Raw genomic sequence first — 15,747 nt, forward strand, 5'->3', positions numbered from 1 at the left:
AGCCAGCAGCCTTGGACTGGGGTGGTGGCCTCCCCTCCTTCTTTCCCGCCTTTCCTCCTCCTCCCCTGCTGACACCTAGCTGGGAGGGCCCCTGGAGAGGGCAGCAGCAGACTCATGGCTGAGTAAGGAAGCACTTACTCACCCTGAAAGTCCCTAAGGAGGGACTGGGCAATCCTGGGGCATTCTTGCTTCCCACATGATCCTGGGATCTTGGTGCCCACTGGGTCCCCTCTTACTGGGCACCCCAGGTGCCATCACACAGACTCCCTGGGCCTCAGTGACCGTTTGTGGGTCAGGAGCTCTAAAGGCAGGGATAAGTCTTTTCACCACTTCGTATACTCAAGTGTGGTGGGGGTGGGAGGAAGAACCCAGGACCCAGAGCCAGCCAGACAGGGGTCTCATCTGTGCTTTTGCCGTGGGCTGGCTGTGCTGATGGACACACACCACTTTTTTGAACCTGTAGAATCACCGTGAGGATCAAGATTTCCAGATTCTCCTTTGCCTTTCCCGTGGCATTCCGTGACAGACGGGGTGTGGGTGTGGACATGGAGGATTTGGGCCACCAGCTGATGGATAATAACCCCCAGGCAGGGTCGTGCTGACCCTTCCCCCAACTCAGCATCCTGGCCACACTAGAGAAGCACTTGTGTTTCTTAGTTTATCCATCATATTCTCCTTTATTCATCTTTCTCCATCTTGGTCTCCATTGTCCCACCTTTGCTGTGGCCATTCTCCCAAATCCTTTTCTTCTAGGTCCACAGTCTCCCTCCTTCCCCATTGGGCAAGGCCTGGGTCTGAGAAAGTGGGATCCCTGGCCCCTAAGGGGCTTTTTCTCCCACTTCCCTGGAGCCTCCCCCCTTCAGAACTGCCATAGCTCCTGCCTGCCCCAACCCTGTCCCAATCTCTTCAGCCTGGACTGGAGCATGTGCACAGTACTTTCTGGAATTTTGGAGAAAGGAAGTGGGAAAATCTCCCTCCTCTCATCAGTACTGGGGTCAGAAGAGTTCTCAGTAAAGACAGACTCCCTCCCTCTGAGAGGCCAGGAAGCATCACGAGGAAGCCGGACACACGTGCAGAAGGGCTGGGAGTGAGTCGGCTGCTCTGCCCCTCGCCTGGGAGGCAGGGAATAAGGCTTTGCGGGCAGTAGTCTTCAGGAGACACCCCGAGGATTCCACGGTAGAAGCCTCCTTCTGGGGGCCAGCCAGTGCCCCTACTCCTGCTGCTGAGACATCTGCCTTGCGGAGGAGCTCTGCTCAGCCTTAGTGGGCAAGTTTGGCTGCCTCGAGTTCCAGACGGCGACACAGCTCCAGGCGACCCCGTAGGCACGGCGGGGGGCTGAGGCGGCCCCAGCCAGTAGCTTCGATGGAAGGCCCCGCGTCCAGCGCCCGCAGCAAGCGAGGCAGGTCGCGCAACAGACGGTAGCGCGGCAGGGCGCGCAGCGACGGTGGGATGTCACCCTTGACGCAGAGGCGACTGAAGTAAGCAAGCAGCAGCAGCGGGCGCGGGGCGGCGCGGAGCAGAGTGCGCAGAGGCGCGGTGCCGGGGCCCGCGCGGCTCCACAGCAGTAGCACCGTGCCCCGCTCCCGCACCACGCGCGCCCGTGCCGCCCAGAGCCACGGCAGCGGGCCCACGCGTGCAACGCGCGTCCCCTCCCATAGGTCCACGATCACATCGCGTCCGCCGCCCAATGCGATCCGCAGCAGTTCAGCCAGCGCCCCCACCAGGCGCCGCTGCGCCTCTGAGTCGGCGGCGTGCAGGAGCAGCACCGGCCGCGCTCGGCCCGGGCCTGCGGGCAGGAGCCACGGATGAACAGGGTGGGGGCTAAGGGACAGCCCAGCCTTCTCCTCCCCGGCCTCGGGGCTACATCATAGGATGCCCCTCTCCCCCCCCCTTCCTTATCTGCGCTGGGGGTGGGTGCCCAGGGCAGCTTTAGTCTGTAGGGAGCCTTGGGGCTAATTAGATAAAGGTGCCCCAGAAGGGAAAAGGGCCAGGGCGCCAGGCTTGGCAGGTGCCGCGCAGGCTGCATTTCTGCTCCACCTACTGCTTGCCCAGCAGAGACTTGGTACAATGGGAACTTTGCCCTGTCTTAACCATTCCTGCCCACTAGGGAACCTGAGGTTCACCTCTTTGGGTAGCAAAGAGCTGGATGCAGCAGCAGGGACATGGCTCTTGGGGAAGGTGAAGGGTGGGGGCAACTAGCCTAGGAGCTGGGAAGGTCTACATCCCCAGGTCACTTACGAGTGACTATACCTGACAGCAAGCGCCGGCAGGTGAGGAGCAGGACAATCCCCAGCAGGGTGGTGAGGGCCAGCAGGGCCAGGACCAGGAGTCCCAGGCGTCTATGAGAGACTGAGTCCAACGGGATGAGGACAGGCCGGCGCCTCATACCACTGCTACCCTCCTACCACTGCAGCAAGAACTCACCATCCGGACACAGGAGGTGCTTCCAGGCAAAGCGGACATCTGACCTCCACACCTGAGGGCACAGAGCACCGCCACCCGTGAGCCAGGACAGCACTTCCTCCAGGGGAAGATGAATGAGGCTTGGGGATGGAGAGGAGGCTACAGTGAATGCCTCCAGCCCAGAACAGGTCATGAGTCACAGACTCAAAAGGAAACTCAAAGCTGGCCAGGGTGTGCACCCACGGGGACCTGGAGGGCAGGCCCTGGCTGAAGTAACCAGACTCTGCTAAGCTCCAGCCATTGTCACCAGGCCTACATGTGGACACAGAATACCAGGTTTTCTGATTTGTCAAGAAAATCCAGAAGTCGGCTTTTTAAAATATGACATTTCCCGATACTTAAATGGTGGCAACAAATTCCAATTTCAAACACCATGCTGGCCAAAGCAAACATTTTTGCAGACTGGATTTGCCCAGTGTGCCACCTGAGGGGTGGATACTAGCGCAGTGTGTGCAGAGGGAGGGAGGGCAGGATTCCTTACCAGAACACAGCCCCCAGGCCGCAGGAAGGGAATGATGAGGTCTAGTGTCACGGGGCTTGAGCCCTGCGTCTGTCGGAATAAAGAACAAAATGACTGTTCCCACGGAGGCAAATCTGGCTCTGTCCAGCTTCTGAGCCTTTGCCCATGCTGTTCCTCCTTTCCACCACCCACCCTCCCCCAAATTCTCCCCAGGCTTAATGCCAAGTGCCACCCCTCCAAGAAGCCTTCCCTGATTTCATTCCCAGATCCCACTGATCATTCCCAGATCAGAATTGCTGCAAAAATACACAATGGTCATGCAGTCAGGCACTTGTCAACAGACATATTCCGGGTACCGACTCTACGCCAAGCCCTGAGGAAAAAAGGCGGGCACAGATGTCGTCTCGGTCCTCCAGCAGCGCACAGAACAGGGAGGCTCATGATATGCTGTCCCCCTCCTGTCCCGCACACCTGAAAGAGCAGCTTATCCATTGGAAAGAACGTAAGTTGTAGACTCAGGAGACCCCAGTTAACAAAGTCAGGCTTAACGGTTGCCTTGGTAGTTCCTAGCTGTGTGGTCTTTGCATGGAAATAGGTGACCTCCCGGCCTGAGCCTCACTTTCTTCATTTGTCTGTGAAGGGTAATGACCCTAGTTTTCTGGATTATTGAGAGCGTCACATGGGAATATGCAGGTGAACATTTTTATAACAGACAGGACAGTGTGTATTCGTCTAGTCGTAGTAGCTATATTACACTGTGGACTCCCAGAGGCAGAGACTCAGTTATATACTTTTCTTGTATCTCCCAGGGCCAGAGACAGGGTAGGCATAGAATAGGCACTCGACAAATGCATACTGAACGGGACAGGATTGATTGCCACCTGCCTACCTGCAGGATGTGGCTGCGCCCTACGTTCTGAGTTCTGGGTAGGGGGCTGATCAGAATCTCCATCCTTTGGGAACACCTTCTAACCCGTACCCCACCCTGTCCCCAATCCCATTCTCCAGTCAGCTGTAAGCAAGTGCTGAGGCAGTGGCTCTCAAATCATGGCTGAACTCAGTGAAGGTGGTCTTTTCCCAGCTCAGAGAAACAAATGAGTCCATGGACTTCTCTCCACTTCAGGTTTTCCCACAACTTTGTCTTAAATCTCCAGCATGACTTGGTCTTAAATCTTGGGCATTTGCTACCACCTCTCTGCTTGGGAGCCCTCAGAGAATACAAAACAAATGAGCAAGCTGCAAGTGAGCAGTTGAGAAAGAACTGGGAAGAGCTAGTCATGCTTAGTCTGCCTGGGGCTGTGGTTTTGCAGATATATTTGTGGTTTTTATATCAGATACACAGAAGAGAGTCTGCTAGTCAAACTGTTCTTAGTTCACATAATAGAGTTAAATCTGTCAGTAGTTTACAGTACTCTGCAAAGAGCACTGCAGCTTCCAGGGGCTCTCGTCTCCCAAGATTTTAGGTTGGGAGATAGTTCGAGAACCTCTGCCAGCTGCCTGGTGGAAGCAGGCAAAAGCACGGTGGTAGAGGGCAGCTGGGTTGGGGAGAGCATCAGTATAAAATGTGGCAGCCGTTTGAGGGGGCAAGAGAACGGCTGGATATGGAAGGGCAAGTCTTTTGCCTGTTTATCTCTGTAAGTTCAGAAACGGAAAGGGAAGACCCTGCCAGAGGAGCCAGCTGAACAAAGGCGGATCAAGTAAATAAATAACCAGTAAGTCAGGGATTTGCCTGCCGCCACCTGCTGTGCTCTGAGCACTAGACCTAGTGGGGGGCCAGGTCCTACCTGGCTGATGCTGTACACTGGGGGCGCCCAGCTGTCCTGCCCCAAGCCTGGGGGGCTCCAGGCAGCACTGAATGTGGCGTGCATCCTCGTGAAGAAGTGAAGGATCAGCTGCTGGGCCTGGGTGTCCATGCTCACATTCCAGGATGGGGCTGCCGGGGTGGGGAAAAGGGTGTCATGTGAGAGACCCTGTTTCGGGAGGTGATAAGAGCTGGGCGGCAGTTGACAGAAAGTTGGGGTGAGAGTTTGGCTTGGTCACAGTTGGGTGAGGGCGAAATCGTGGGAGGGGTTCCCAGCTGGGGTCACTTATTGGCTCACCAGTCTGGTGGGGACATTCAACGTGGCTGCTGTTTCTAAAAGAGAACTGAGAAATCCAAGAATGGCAGGTCAGCAAGCTGCAGGCAGCACGCACATCCCTACCCACCCCCTCTTGCCCACGTCTGTACCTTGAAGCAGAGCTGGGGGTGCAAGTCCACTTTCTCCAAAACGTACCACTGTGGTGGGAGAAGGGGGTCAGTCAGGAGCAGGGCCCTGGGCCCCAGCCCTGCCCACTCCGGTCCTGGGGAGGCCTGTCTCACCCCGTCTGACTCCTGAGCTGTGGCATTGGGGAGGTCTTCGCAGAGGGTGTGCCAGCCCTGCCTCTGGCAGAGGGAGGCCTCCAGCTTCAGTGGGCAGCGGAGTGTCAGGGCCATGACCATCTGACTGTGCTGGCTGTGGTCAGTAAAGTGCACTGACTTCCAGAAGTCCGAGCCATCTGGGCAGCAGCAGGGCCAGAGAGTGAGGCCTGGGGAGGCCTGAGCCCCGCTTTGCCCTCATTTTGCCACCCCCATCCCCAGGGCATCCAGAGACCATATTTGTGAAGGCTCCCAGCAGTTACTGGCCTGCTAGGAACCCCCAAAATGAGCATGCCTTCTCCAGGGCTCCTTTATTACCGTTTCTATTTAGAGATCTCCTCTCCTTCCTGCACCATTCTGGCTAGCTCTTTGTTGCTCCCCAAACTTGAAATCTTCGTATCTTTGCTTAGGTTCCTCTCAGAACCAGGAATGCCCTCCCTTTCTCTTCTCTCCTGTCGAAATCCTGCTCATTTTCTGAGTGCAGCTCAGGTGTCACCTCCTTTAAGAGACCTGCTCTTGCTCATGGCAGCCTGCACTTGGCTTCTCCCTTTCCTGAGTTCATGCTGCACAGCCGTCCTTACGTGCAACCCTGCCCTGGAATGCAGGCTGCTTTGTGCTATTCACTTGTCATGTTTGAGCGTCCTGTCTCTTCATCTTGGGGACAAAAATATACGTACAATACTTTAGACGTCAGCAACCACTTTGACATATCATATTGGATTCAGGCCTCATAAACAGTTGCAAAGTAAGGCAGGGTGAGTGTCATTATTTTACAGGTGAGAAAACTGAGGCTCAGAGGAAAGTAAGCGGCAGAGCTGGGATGTGAGTGAGCCCAGCTCCTCTGGTCCATCCTCAGGACACGACCTCCTACGTCTAATATTTCTCAAGCTCCCACAGTGCCTAGTACTGTGTTCAATACTCTGATTTATTGGCAGGCTGACCTGCAGACATTGTAGCCCTTTTCCCCCACGGAGTCCAGGGAAAGTACCTGCATGCCTTCTGGGGCTTTCTCCAACACAAGTGTGAAGTAGGTGCATGTGTGTGCGTGTGTAAGAGACAGAGAGGGGCTGTGCATGCACAAGAGTGCATATGAGCAGCACTCACAGGCTTCCGGCCAGCTCTGGAAGGGACATTTTTTGCGCCTCACGGTGTCCTCTTGCAGGTAGGATGCCTGGGGGGACAGGGAGCAGGCAGGGAAGGTAGTGGAAGGGCTTTTCCTCTATCGCTCAGACCTGGAACTCACTCCTGAGCCAGCAGGGCACTGAGGCGGGGAGCAGTGTGGGGTGTGAGTAGTGGTGCTTGAGTCTAGGGGAGGAACACCAGGGTCTGGTAGTGAGAACAGAAGTGAGGGGCTGAGTCTCTTTCTCCCTGGAAAGGAGAACCTATCTCCAGAAAGAGGCAGACTGTGAGACCACATTCCTCCACTTTTGGCTTCCCTGGCCTCCATTCTCGGTGGTTCCCAAGGCGTCTAGTGCCCTACCTGGGCTCCTCCCTCTGGGTTGCCCAAACACCCGGTGGCAGGTCTTTGCTTGTATCCTCCCTTTAGTTTCCCCCTGGGAGATAAGGCCCCCTGCCTTTTCTGTCTAGGCCACGTAAGTCTTAATGCTAGACCTTCGGAATTAGGAAGAGGAGGACTGCAATGAAGGACTAGTGGGGACATGGCTTTGCAGACCATATGGAACCTAGCAATGGCTACGTGCCCCTACCATGACTGATCAGAACCCACAGTGAGGGCAGCTGTCTATTCTGCCTCTGTAGGCCACGGCCAGGTCTGGACCAATGCAAGCTAGGTCTGGGTGGAGCTGAGGTTGGAATTACCCTCAAAAATGTCCCATGTTCAGCAGGACACTGCCATCTCTGACCCAGCATGTGGCTCACAGTCAAGCTGGCACCAGTCTTTCCAAGCACCCATTAACACCGGGTCCTTTTAAAACGTGACTTCCTGAAAATGTGTCTGACCAATGGCACTATCTGGGGCCCACGGAATGGGGCCATGGACGATCCACACCCTCTTCTCTGCTTACCTCTATGCATAGACATGGTAGAAGGAATTCATAAGGCAGGTCGACAGTGTGGCCCCAAGACACAATTTTCTGTTGACAAAGCAGCAAAGGGAGAGAAGAAGAGATACCTGAGAAAGAGCACAGGCACCCTAGCCCAGGGCAGGAGGAAGCTGGGACCTTGGCCAACACCCTATTTTTCCTCTTGTATGAGACTAAATTCTTTCATCGAAAAATTTCCTCTTAAAGGGTCTCTGCTCTATACTCTGACCATTTTCTCTCGGTGTCTTAATGTATGGAGTGGGGGAGGGAGGAGTCAGGGAAAGGAACATATATTTAATGAGCCCCACTGTATGCCAGGTAGGGTGCTGGGTGCTAAAGAAATAATTAAATGCCAGCATCACAGTGATGTCGGGAGGCGTCATCACCATTCTATAAATGAAGAGAGCTGAGGGCCGCAGGGGTGCGGCATCAGTCCCTGCAAATGGTGCCAGCTGTTCACAAGGGACTCTGAGGTGGGTGTCAGTCTGGGCTGGGAAAATGGGGACATCTCAATCTCTGAGGGGCAGCAACAAAGGGAGGGCAATGGAAGGGTACCAGGACAGATGTGACCACTGTTATTTTCTCAGGGAGAACAACTTCTTGAAGGAACTGAAATAACTTCTTAATGAATGCAACTTGAATCTCACTGGTGGGCTTCTCGTTGCGGGTAAATACCATATTCATTTCTCTGCTAATCATGGTTGCTCCAGATCTCCGTGGGCCCCTTCCTTCCCTCTACCCCCTGTGTTTTCTGTCTAGTCCAAAGAGGTCTTCATGCTCGACACTTCAGACTTGTGGGTGCTGGAGAATTATCTTCCCTCTCTACCTCAGGCTCCCTGTATGTATAAGGGGTAGGCTGTTTTCCTCCAGCACTGAGCGATCCGGCTTTTTACAGGGCAATGGCACTCCATACCTGGACATCAAAGGGACTGCTCAGGTCTTCGCACTCTAGTGCCCACTGGTGACAAAGACGCACGCTGACCTCATGGCCTGGGGGAACGCTCACGCGAATAGCACGTGCCTCAGGCAGCAAGTCGAAGGAGAACTCCGGCCCTGGGGAGAAAGGGGGCTTGGTGGTCTTGTGTCTTGCCCTTAGCGAGGGTCCTACGACTTGTCTGTGCCCATCTCCAGTCACACCCCATGCCTACCTTTGTGCTTTTGTGAGCCCTGTCTTGGGAGCTCTTCCACTGCCCATGGATCTGATGGTTGGGTCCTTTTAGAGCGTTGCCCCTTGTGGGAGCTGTCTGGGGAGGGGACGGATATGTGATGGCCCTTCTCAGACAGGCAACAGCTACTCAGCAGCTTCCTCTGTGGGCAGAGAGCAAGGTTGGCCTTAGGCCAGGAATCAGGATCTCTGGCTTCTGTGTCTCCCTCTGGAACATGGGACACCACAAGTCAAGTTGCTCGACCTTTAGGCCTCAGTTTCCCTAACTGTGTAATGGACAGAACAGTCTACTTCATCTCCACATTTTCCATCTCTTTCATGTGGCTGGAGAACAAAATGAGACGACAGAAAGCAAAGGGCTGGGGTGTAGGCTAGGGCTGGAACTGGAAAGTACCTGAGCAGACGCTGGCCTCGTGTGTCTCCTACAGAACTGGAACGTGTAAGACTTTCTGGACTTCTGCACCAGGCGGTGGAATCTGTCCCGCTGAGGGCCTGCGCAGGAAAGGAAGGACATATTTCATATCAGCCCTTCAGTGCCCCTCCCCTACCTGGAGATGTGCCCAATGTTGGACTGTAAGTCATTTTAGATCAAGGGGGGTAATGATATCAAGCCTCTTTTCTCCTGAAAGTTAAGATACAATCAAAAAAGGATTAATTTCTTAAGTACCAAAAAGATATATGTATACACACATATATATACATACATATATACATATGTATGTATATATATGTGTGTATACATATATCTTTTTATATGTGTGTGTGTGTATGTGTGTATATATATATATATCTTTTTGGTACTTAAGTAATCCTTTTTTGATTGTATATATATATATATATATACACACACACACACATATATATATCTTCCTCTACTTAAGAAATATATATAAATATATATACATATATATGAAGATGTTCATTGTCGCATTATTTATAACTGAAAAATTACAAACTGCCAATTCTTAAGCAGTGTATGGGCATTTAGTATGTATCGGGCACTGAGCTAGGCAATGAAAATACAGCATTAACTAAGAACAATCTTACTTTACAAACAGAAGGTAATAATAGTAAATTCATAGAACTAAAACATTTTAATTCCAAGAATTGGTGCCAGATGAGAAGAGAAACACCTTCACAAAATGATACAAATGAACTCACTAAGAGCAGCCACAGTGTGCTATTTTAGGATGCCCCAAGTCTCTGTTGAGGTTGACAATGGGACAAAGATGAGTTCTAGTATAATAAGTCCCACTTGCCTCAGCCTGGGGCCCCGCACCCCACCACTACCAAAATTTCCCTCATTCACAAATCCACTGAGAGGGCCAAAGGGCTGTTTCTCATACCTGAAGGAACTGACGCCAGCTGCAGGCACACACAGTAGGGGCAGTGCCAGAGCCGAGCACACCAAGGCTTTGGGGAGCTGGGGAGGGCAAACCGGGTATGGCAAGGAATATGGGCAGACCTTCCTGCGAAAGATGAAAAGGAAATCAAGTGGTAGGGTCCAAGGAGGTCCCTCCTGCCTCAGACAAGTTGGACTTGAGGCTGAGCCACTTCCATCCTGCCCATGTGACCTTGGGCAGGGTATGGACCTTACTGAGCCTCAGCTTCCTCATTCATAAAGTAGAGCTATTTTCAAGATCAAGTAAGATAATGTGTGGGAAAATATGTCATGTGGGAGCTGTCTGGGGAGGGGACAAAGATGTGATGGTCCTTCTCAGACAGGCAACAGCTACTCAGCAACTTCCTCTGTGGGCAGAGAGCAAGGAATCAGGATCTCTGGCTTCTGTGTCTCCCTCTAGAACATGGGACACCACAGTCAAGTTGTTCAACCTTTAGGCTTGAGTTTCCCTAACTGTGTAATGGACAGAACAATCTACTTCATCTCCACACTGACAGGTAAGGAGGAGTGCCTGGAGATTTACACGTGTCTCTAATTTAATGCTCCCCACAGCTCAGGGGAGATGGTCTTCATTATACAATCATTTTTACTGCACTGACAGACCCTTTGGAAACTGAAGATCAGAGGGGTTAAGTGCACTGCCTGCAGCCACACATGGAGTAAGTGGTACAATTGTGATGCAAATCCAGTCTTGTCCTGATTCCTTGATACTATGCTACTTCCCAGGCTGGGAACCAAGAATTACAATGGAAGGCTTGCTCCCCAGCCCATTAAGCTGCTCTTGGACTTGGATCTCCCCTGGACACATGCTTCTGGAACAAAGGGATGTGGGGAAGAAGAGCAGGGCAGGGAACGAGACTCACCAGCAAAACTGTCATCCTGAAGGTGCAGGGCCCAGTGGGGGGGGGGGGGGGGGAAAGGAGAGAACTAGAATTAGTGGGGATTTCCATAAAGAGCGCTCTCCCTGGGATCTCTGCCTCTAAAATCACCTAATTCCAAGGCCTGGACGCTAGTAGCCCATCCACTGTGGCTCCTTCCTCCCCAGCTCCCCCTCACCCGGGCCCTGAGCCCACCAGGACCTTGGCTGCTCCTTGGAGACTGTGGAAGAGCTCACAGTGAGGCTGCCACGAGAGCACAGGGACTTGGGCGGGTAGGAAAGGACAGACAGGAGAGTGGGGAGCTTTGCTGGCCTGTGCCAGCAGCTGTCCCCAACCAGCAGCAAGCGGCACCTTACCATGTGGGAGGCCAGCAGACAGCGGGTGTTCCAGCAGGGCAGACAGGGGCAGCCAATCCCAGCGGAGGCAGAGAGGCCTATGAGCAGCAGGCGGAGAGACAGGAGCAGGGCTGCCAGCGTGGGGCTCCCCATGGGCTTCCGTCTAGTCAGGGCGCCCAGAACATGGCTGCACAGCCTGAAGGTGGGCAGCAAGTCTTTCTTTACAGCAGCAGGGAGTGCAGTGCCAGCAGGAGCCCTCGCCTCAGCCTGCCCTGCCCTGCCCAGCCCCAAAGCTCCTCCTGAATCCTAACCAGCAGGCCAGGCCACATTCCTTCTCCTCCAGGCAAAGGTACTTCAGGATGCTTGCCCCCCAGAAAACCCTACTCGCCCTAACTGCCTTCTGCTCGGGCAGAGAAATAACAGGAAAAAGGCCAGCACAGGGTTTAGGGGTAAGGTGGGCTGCACCCCTTTCTTAACCCCTCCTCTTCCTGCAACACCCTCTGGATCTGACCCGCCCATTAAGATGCTCTTGGACTTGGATCTCCCTGGAACACATGCTTCATCCCCTCACTTAAAGAATTAACAGAGCTATTAAGCACTACTCTGCACTGGGTGCCAGAGACAGAGGGGATTGAGGGACCATTTCGAGTTGGGCAGAACAAGAAAGCACTATAGGACACACAAAAGCCTCCCCTGCCCCATATGCATCCTGGCTCCCCACCTGGCTCACTGTCAGGACTGCAGTCCAGCTGTCTCTCCAGCCATTGACTAGTTCCAGCTTTTCTGGGCAAAGGGCTCCATGCCAAAGGGGCCTCCGGCTTCAAGGATCCGCTAATCAGCAGAGTCTGCTCAGGAAGCCCCAGAGCTCACAGCAGAGCCCGGGAGCTAAGGGAGTGGGCCCCACGCACTGACCTGGTTTCCTGTGGTTTCCGATGGTGCTGACGATGCTCCAGTCTTTGTGGGGACCCTCCCCAACATCCCACAGCTTCCTCCTGCTCATGGAGCATTTGAGCTGCTTCAGCCCTCACCTTGGTGACACATACAGTGGAAAGAAAGTTGGGGTCACACCTAGCAGGTTAAGGCATCTTGAAATTGTTATAGACCCTCTGCACGGTTCAGTAGCCTTCTTTCGGCTAATTCTAGTTTCAAAGTCTTGAGGTCCACTGTCGGAAGATCCCATCCTACCCATTATCCTAAAACTACCATCTAGCTTGTGAGTTCGTTTTGAGAAAAGGGCCTTTCTTATTGTGCTCCATCAATGCCTCGGGGTGGATGTCATGAAACAGGGGCTGTGCAATTGAATAAACGTACATTATGATACACTTCATCCAAGTATCAGTTTACCTGTTTCACATTTCACAAAGCACTTTGGTATTTGATTCTCCTGATCACCTTGTAAGACAGGTGGGAATTATTTTCATTTCATAAAGAGAAGTAAGGAGCAAGGAACATGATTTGGTCAAAGTCACGGTCTCTAGCTTAGGGAGTTGTACTCCTGCCAGCCTCTCACAGTTCAATTCTCTTACGGTCTCTCCTCGAACTGCTCCATCTCCCTCTGCTCCTGGGAACCCCAAAGGGTCTGCCTAACACCGTTCTGTCTTTTGGTCTTGGAGCCCATCACTGCAAACAAATGTGAAGGAAGATGTGAAGGAAGAAAAGGGTGGTCTGGCCATTCTAAAGATCCGTTAGGGAGTCTTCCCCCAAAAAATTGTTGCCTAACCCACAGTAGTTTAGATCGACATAGATAATGCATTTTCCAACGCTGAGAATATGACGTGAGAAACTTGGTTCTGTTCTAGAATACTTCTTTTTTGACCCTTTATTATCTTCTGATCTCTCACAGTAAAAATATTTGATTCATTTCTCCCTGACCATGGCTAAGGTATGGTAGGAGAAGCAGAAAAATAAATGGAGACACATACAGACACACAAAAGAAAAAATAGAAGGGGAAAGAAAGGAGCACAAAGAAAGGAAAAGGAACAAAGACAAGAAAGAGAGAAGAAGAGAGAAAATGAGGTCTGCGTTGTATTTGTCTTGCTTGTTTACTTATTTATTGTAGAGCCTGTTTCAGAAAGGATTTAAGGCAGAAAGCACAGCGAGTGAATTCCAGCACACCCTGGCAAAGGGGAGGGGATCAGATCAACATTTGCTACACTACTCTGAGGCTCTGGTCCCTGTGCTCTGCCAACACCATCTCAGCTTGTTAGTGCTAGTATCCTTGAGGTCAGTCTTATTAAAACATTTTACACACTAGGCAACACTGGGAAGATTTAGTAACTTGTCCAAACACGACAATGAAGAGCTGGGACTCACCACCAGGGCTTTCAGGCTCTTGCTGCCAGGACACACTGCTTAGGAGAGCTGTGGGATGTCAGGTTTCCAGGCCCTGAGTCCACAGAAGTACCAGCATTAGCAGTGCGATGTTGTTGGGTTAACACTGTGGAGGAAGAAACTAGAATCGCTGGAAAGAACAAAGGAAAGCAGCTCTTTATAATAGTTTATCAGTGGTCAGACTTCCAGAAGAGTAGGAATTGTTTGGCAAGTGTCAACAAGGGAGGAGTAACTCTGTAGCTGGAATAGGAGGTGGCCAAGTGGAGTAAAAGCAACAGGTGTGTGGTAGGTAGGCCTTCAGCACCGAGGCCCTGTCCTGATGGAAGGTGGGTGGCTGAGGCCTGTCTCGCCTTGGGTTTGCCTGAATGAGCTAAACTACGCTCCATACTCCAATACCTTTACCTGGGGACCAAGCCAGGAGCTCAGGAGGTCTTGACAGGTCCCTGCACGTGCTCAGGTACAGAGGACATGGTGGGAGACCTTGGGCAGCTGTTTTTCTTGACAGAGCTTGACCCACGCATAGACTCTGGTCAGACCACGCAGCAGCCTCTGCAGGCTCTTCCTGTAATTGTCGATTCCTAAGGTCTGTTGGGGCAATTGTGCCTGTTAGTGCGCCCTGGGCAGGAAGGGCCACCCAATTAGACCAATGTGCACTAAGAGTTTACAAGTATCCCTTCCTCACGTCTGCTCTTCCAGAAGGGATCCACCTCCAGAATTCTGAGGCAAGAATTTATGCCTAAGAGAAGGTGGAACTCCCAATCTGGGAGGGGGAAGCCAACACTGCTCATCACGGGAAGCGATTGTGGTAGATATTAAGTACCTACTAGGTGCTGGACTGTTCATTTACTTTATTTAACCCTCACAACACTGGGAGGTAGCTACTATGATCCCCATGTGTCAGACTAAAAACAGAGGCCAAAGTATTTTGCTCAAAGCAAAAGGTAGTAAAATCGCTGGCTAGAATTCCAACTGAAGTTGGTCTTACATCCGAAACTGTTCATTCCCTGACACCACACTGCCTTTCTCAGTGATTGAATGCTTTCTAAGGGTCCCTCCATCGCCTACTCTCTAGTTCTGTAAATATCAGGGAATGATAACCATTCCTCAAAATTTATACAGGGTTACATAGTTCACAAAGCACTTCCACAATACTTCACCTCATTTGATCTTCAAAACAATCCTGTGAAATAGGCGGGTTGATCTAAGCCTTGATTTGGTAGGCGCGGTGGTAATTGAATCGCAGTCTTCTGATTGAAATGCAGTGCTCTTCTTGCTAAATCAAGATCCCTTTCAAAGAGAATCTTGTTTGCTTCAGGAAACACAACAACCCTAAGACAGGAAAAGATGGAAAAGCCCAGAAAAGCAGAATTCCAACAACCTAACAAGCAGAAAACTAAAATAACCGTAATGGCCTTTTTTTTGGCATTGACAATAATTTTCATAATGGGTCTTCGAAAGCACTCCAAAACTGCAAAGTGCTATTCTAATAACCAAAGACATTTTTGTTTTTATTAGGCTGGTGCAAAAGTAATTGTGGTTTAACAGATGAAAATTAATTGCAAAAACCTCAATTACTTTTGCACCAACCTAATACTAATAATTTGCATCTCAATTTGACAATTAGCAAGCTGTACTTGATACACATAATCCCATTACCCACATATTCCCATCTGCTGCTCTCTGCTCTTCAAATTCTACCCTTGCATTAGTCTAGTTCTTTCCTCTGCGAAATACATTCTGATTTTAGTGTACGGTAGGATGAGTTACTGCATTCAATTAGTTTAGAGTGCACACCGTGTCAGGTGCTGAGCAAAGGGTGAGGAAGACATGTAAACTAGTAATTCTGCCAATAAAAGAGGTAAAATAAAAATGCCCTGTGAATTCAAAGAAAGAACTCTCACTCTTTGAAGGAACCAGAAGACTCCAGAATTACCATATAAATTGGGTCTTGAAGGATAAGTAACAAAGGAGTAGGAAAGTAGAAAAGGGAAATTTTTAAGCAAAGGAAACTGGGAAAATATGGAACCAACATGGGGATTCCTAAGAGGCTCTGCTGAGATAGACAGTATGTGGTGAGAGAATTGGGAGATAATGCAGGACTGCTGCATTGAGACCACACTTTGGACATCTCACTGAGATTAAGGAATTTTGGTTGTTCAAATAATAATGGCACCTAGTAGGGACTTAAGGAGGATGATCCAGAGCTGTGCTCTGTATACTCACTTGCACACAGGGATGCAGGAAAAGGAATGAATATGGGGTTAAGTTTGGGACA

At 51.3% G+C, this 15,747-nt stretch overlaps 1 protein-coding gene across 2 annotated transcripts; it reads right to left on the minus strand.

Annotated features, from left to right (window-relative positions):
• Positions 1-189: 189 nt before the first annotated feature.
• Positions 190-13,577, minus strand: IL17RE (interleukin 17 receptor E). 2 transcript variants are annotated; one of them, XM_033131596.1, is made up of 18 exons: positions 13,455-13,577; positions 12,053-12,168; positions 11,162-11,336; positions 10,791-10,806; positions 9,872-9,994; positions 8,920-9,017; positions 8,509-8,668; positions 8,274-8,413; positions 7,343-7,411; positions 6,423-6,489; positions 5,283-5,458; positions 5,151-5,198; positions 5,023-5,068; positions 4,708-4,856; positions 2,945-3,013; positions 2,425-2,476; positions 2,251-2,349; positions 191-1,786 (listed from the first exon to the last, which is right to left on the minus strand). In XM_033131596.1, exons 2-18 carry the CDS (start codon positions 12,145-12,147, stop codon positions 1,260-1,262), a joined length of 2,109 nt encoding a protein of 702 aa, XP_032987487.1. In that variant the 5' UTR covers positions 12,148-12,168; positions 13,455-13,577; the 3' UTR covers positions 191-1,259. The 2 variants fall into 2 exon arrangements, with proteins under 2 accessions (XP_032987485.1, XP_032987487.1); XM_033131594.1 differs by lacking the exon at positions 13,455-13,577 and having other exon boundaries at positions 190-1,786; positions 2,239-2,349; positions 12,053-12,354.
• Positions 13,578-15,747: the final 2,170 nt, after the last annotated feature.

This window comes from Rhinolophus ferrumequinum, chromosome 17 (assembly GCF_004115265.2).
Source record: "Rhinolophus ferrumequinum isolate MPI-CBG mRhiFer1 chromosome 17, mRhiFer1_v1.p, whole genome shotgun sequence".
Lineage (NCBI taxonomy): Eukaryota > Metazoa > Chordata > Mammalia > Chiroptera > Rhinolophidae > Rhinolophus > Rhinolophus ferrumequinum.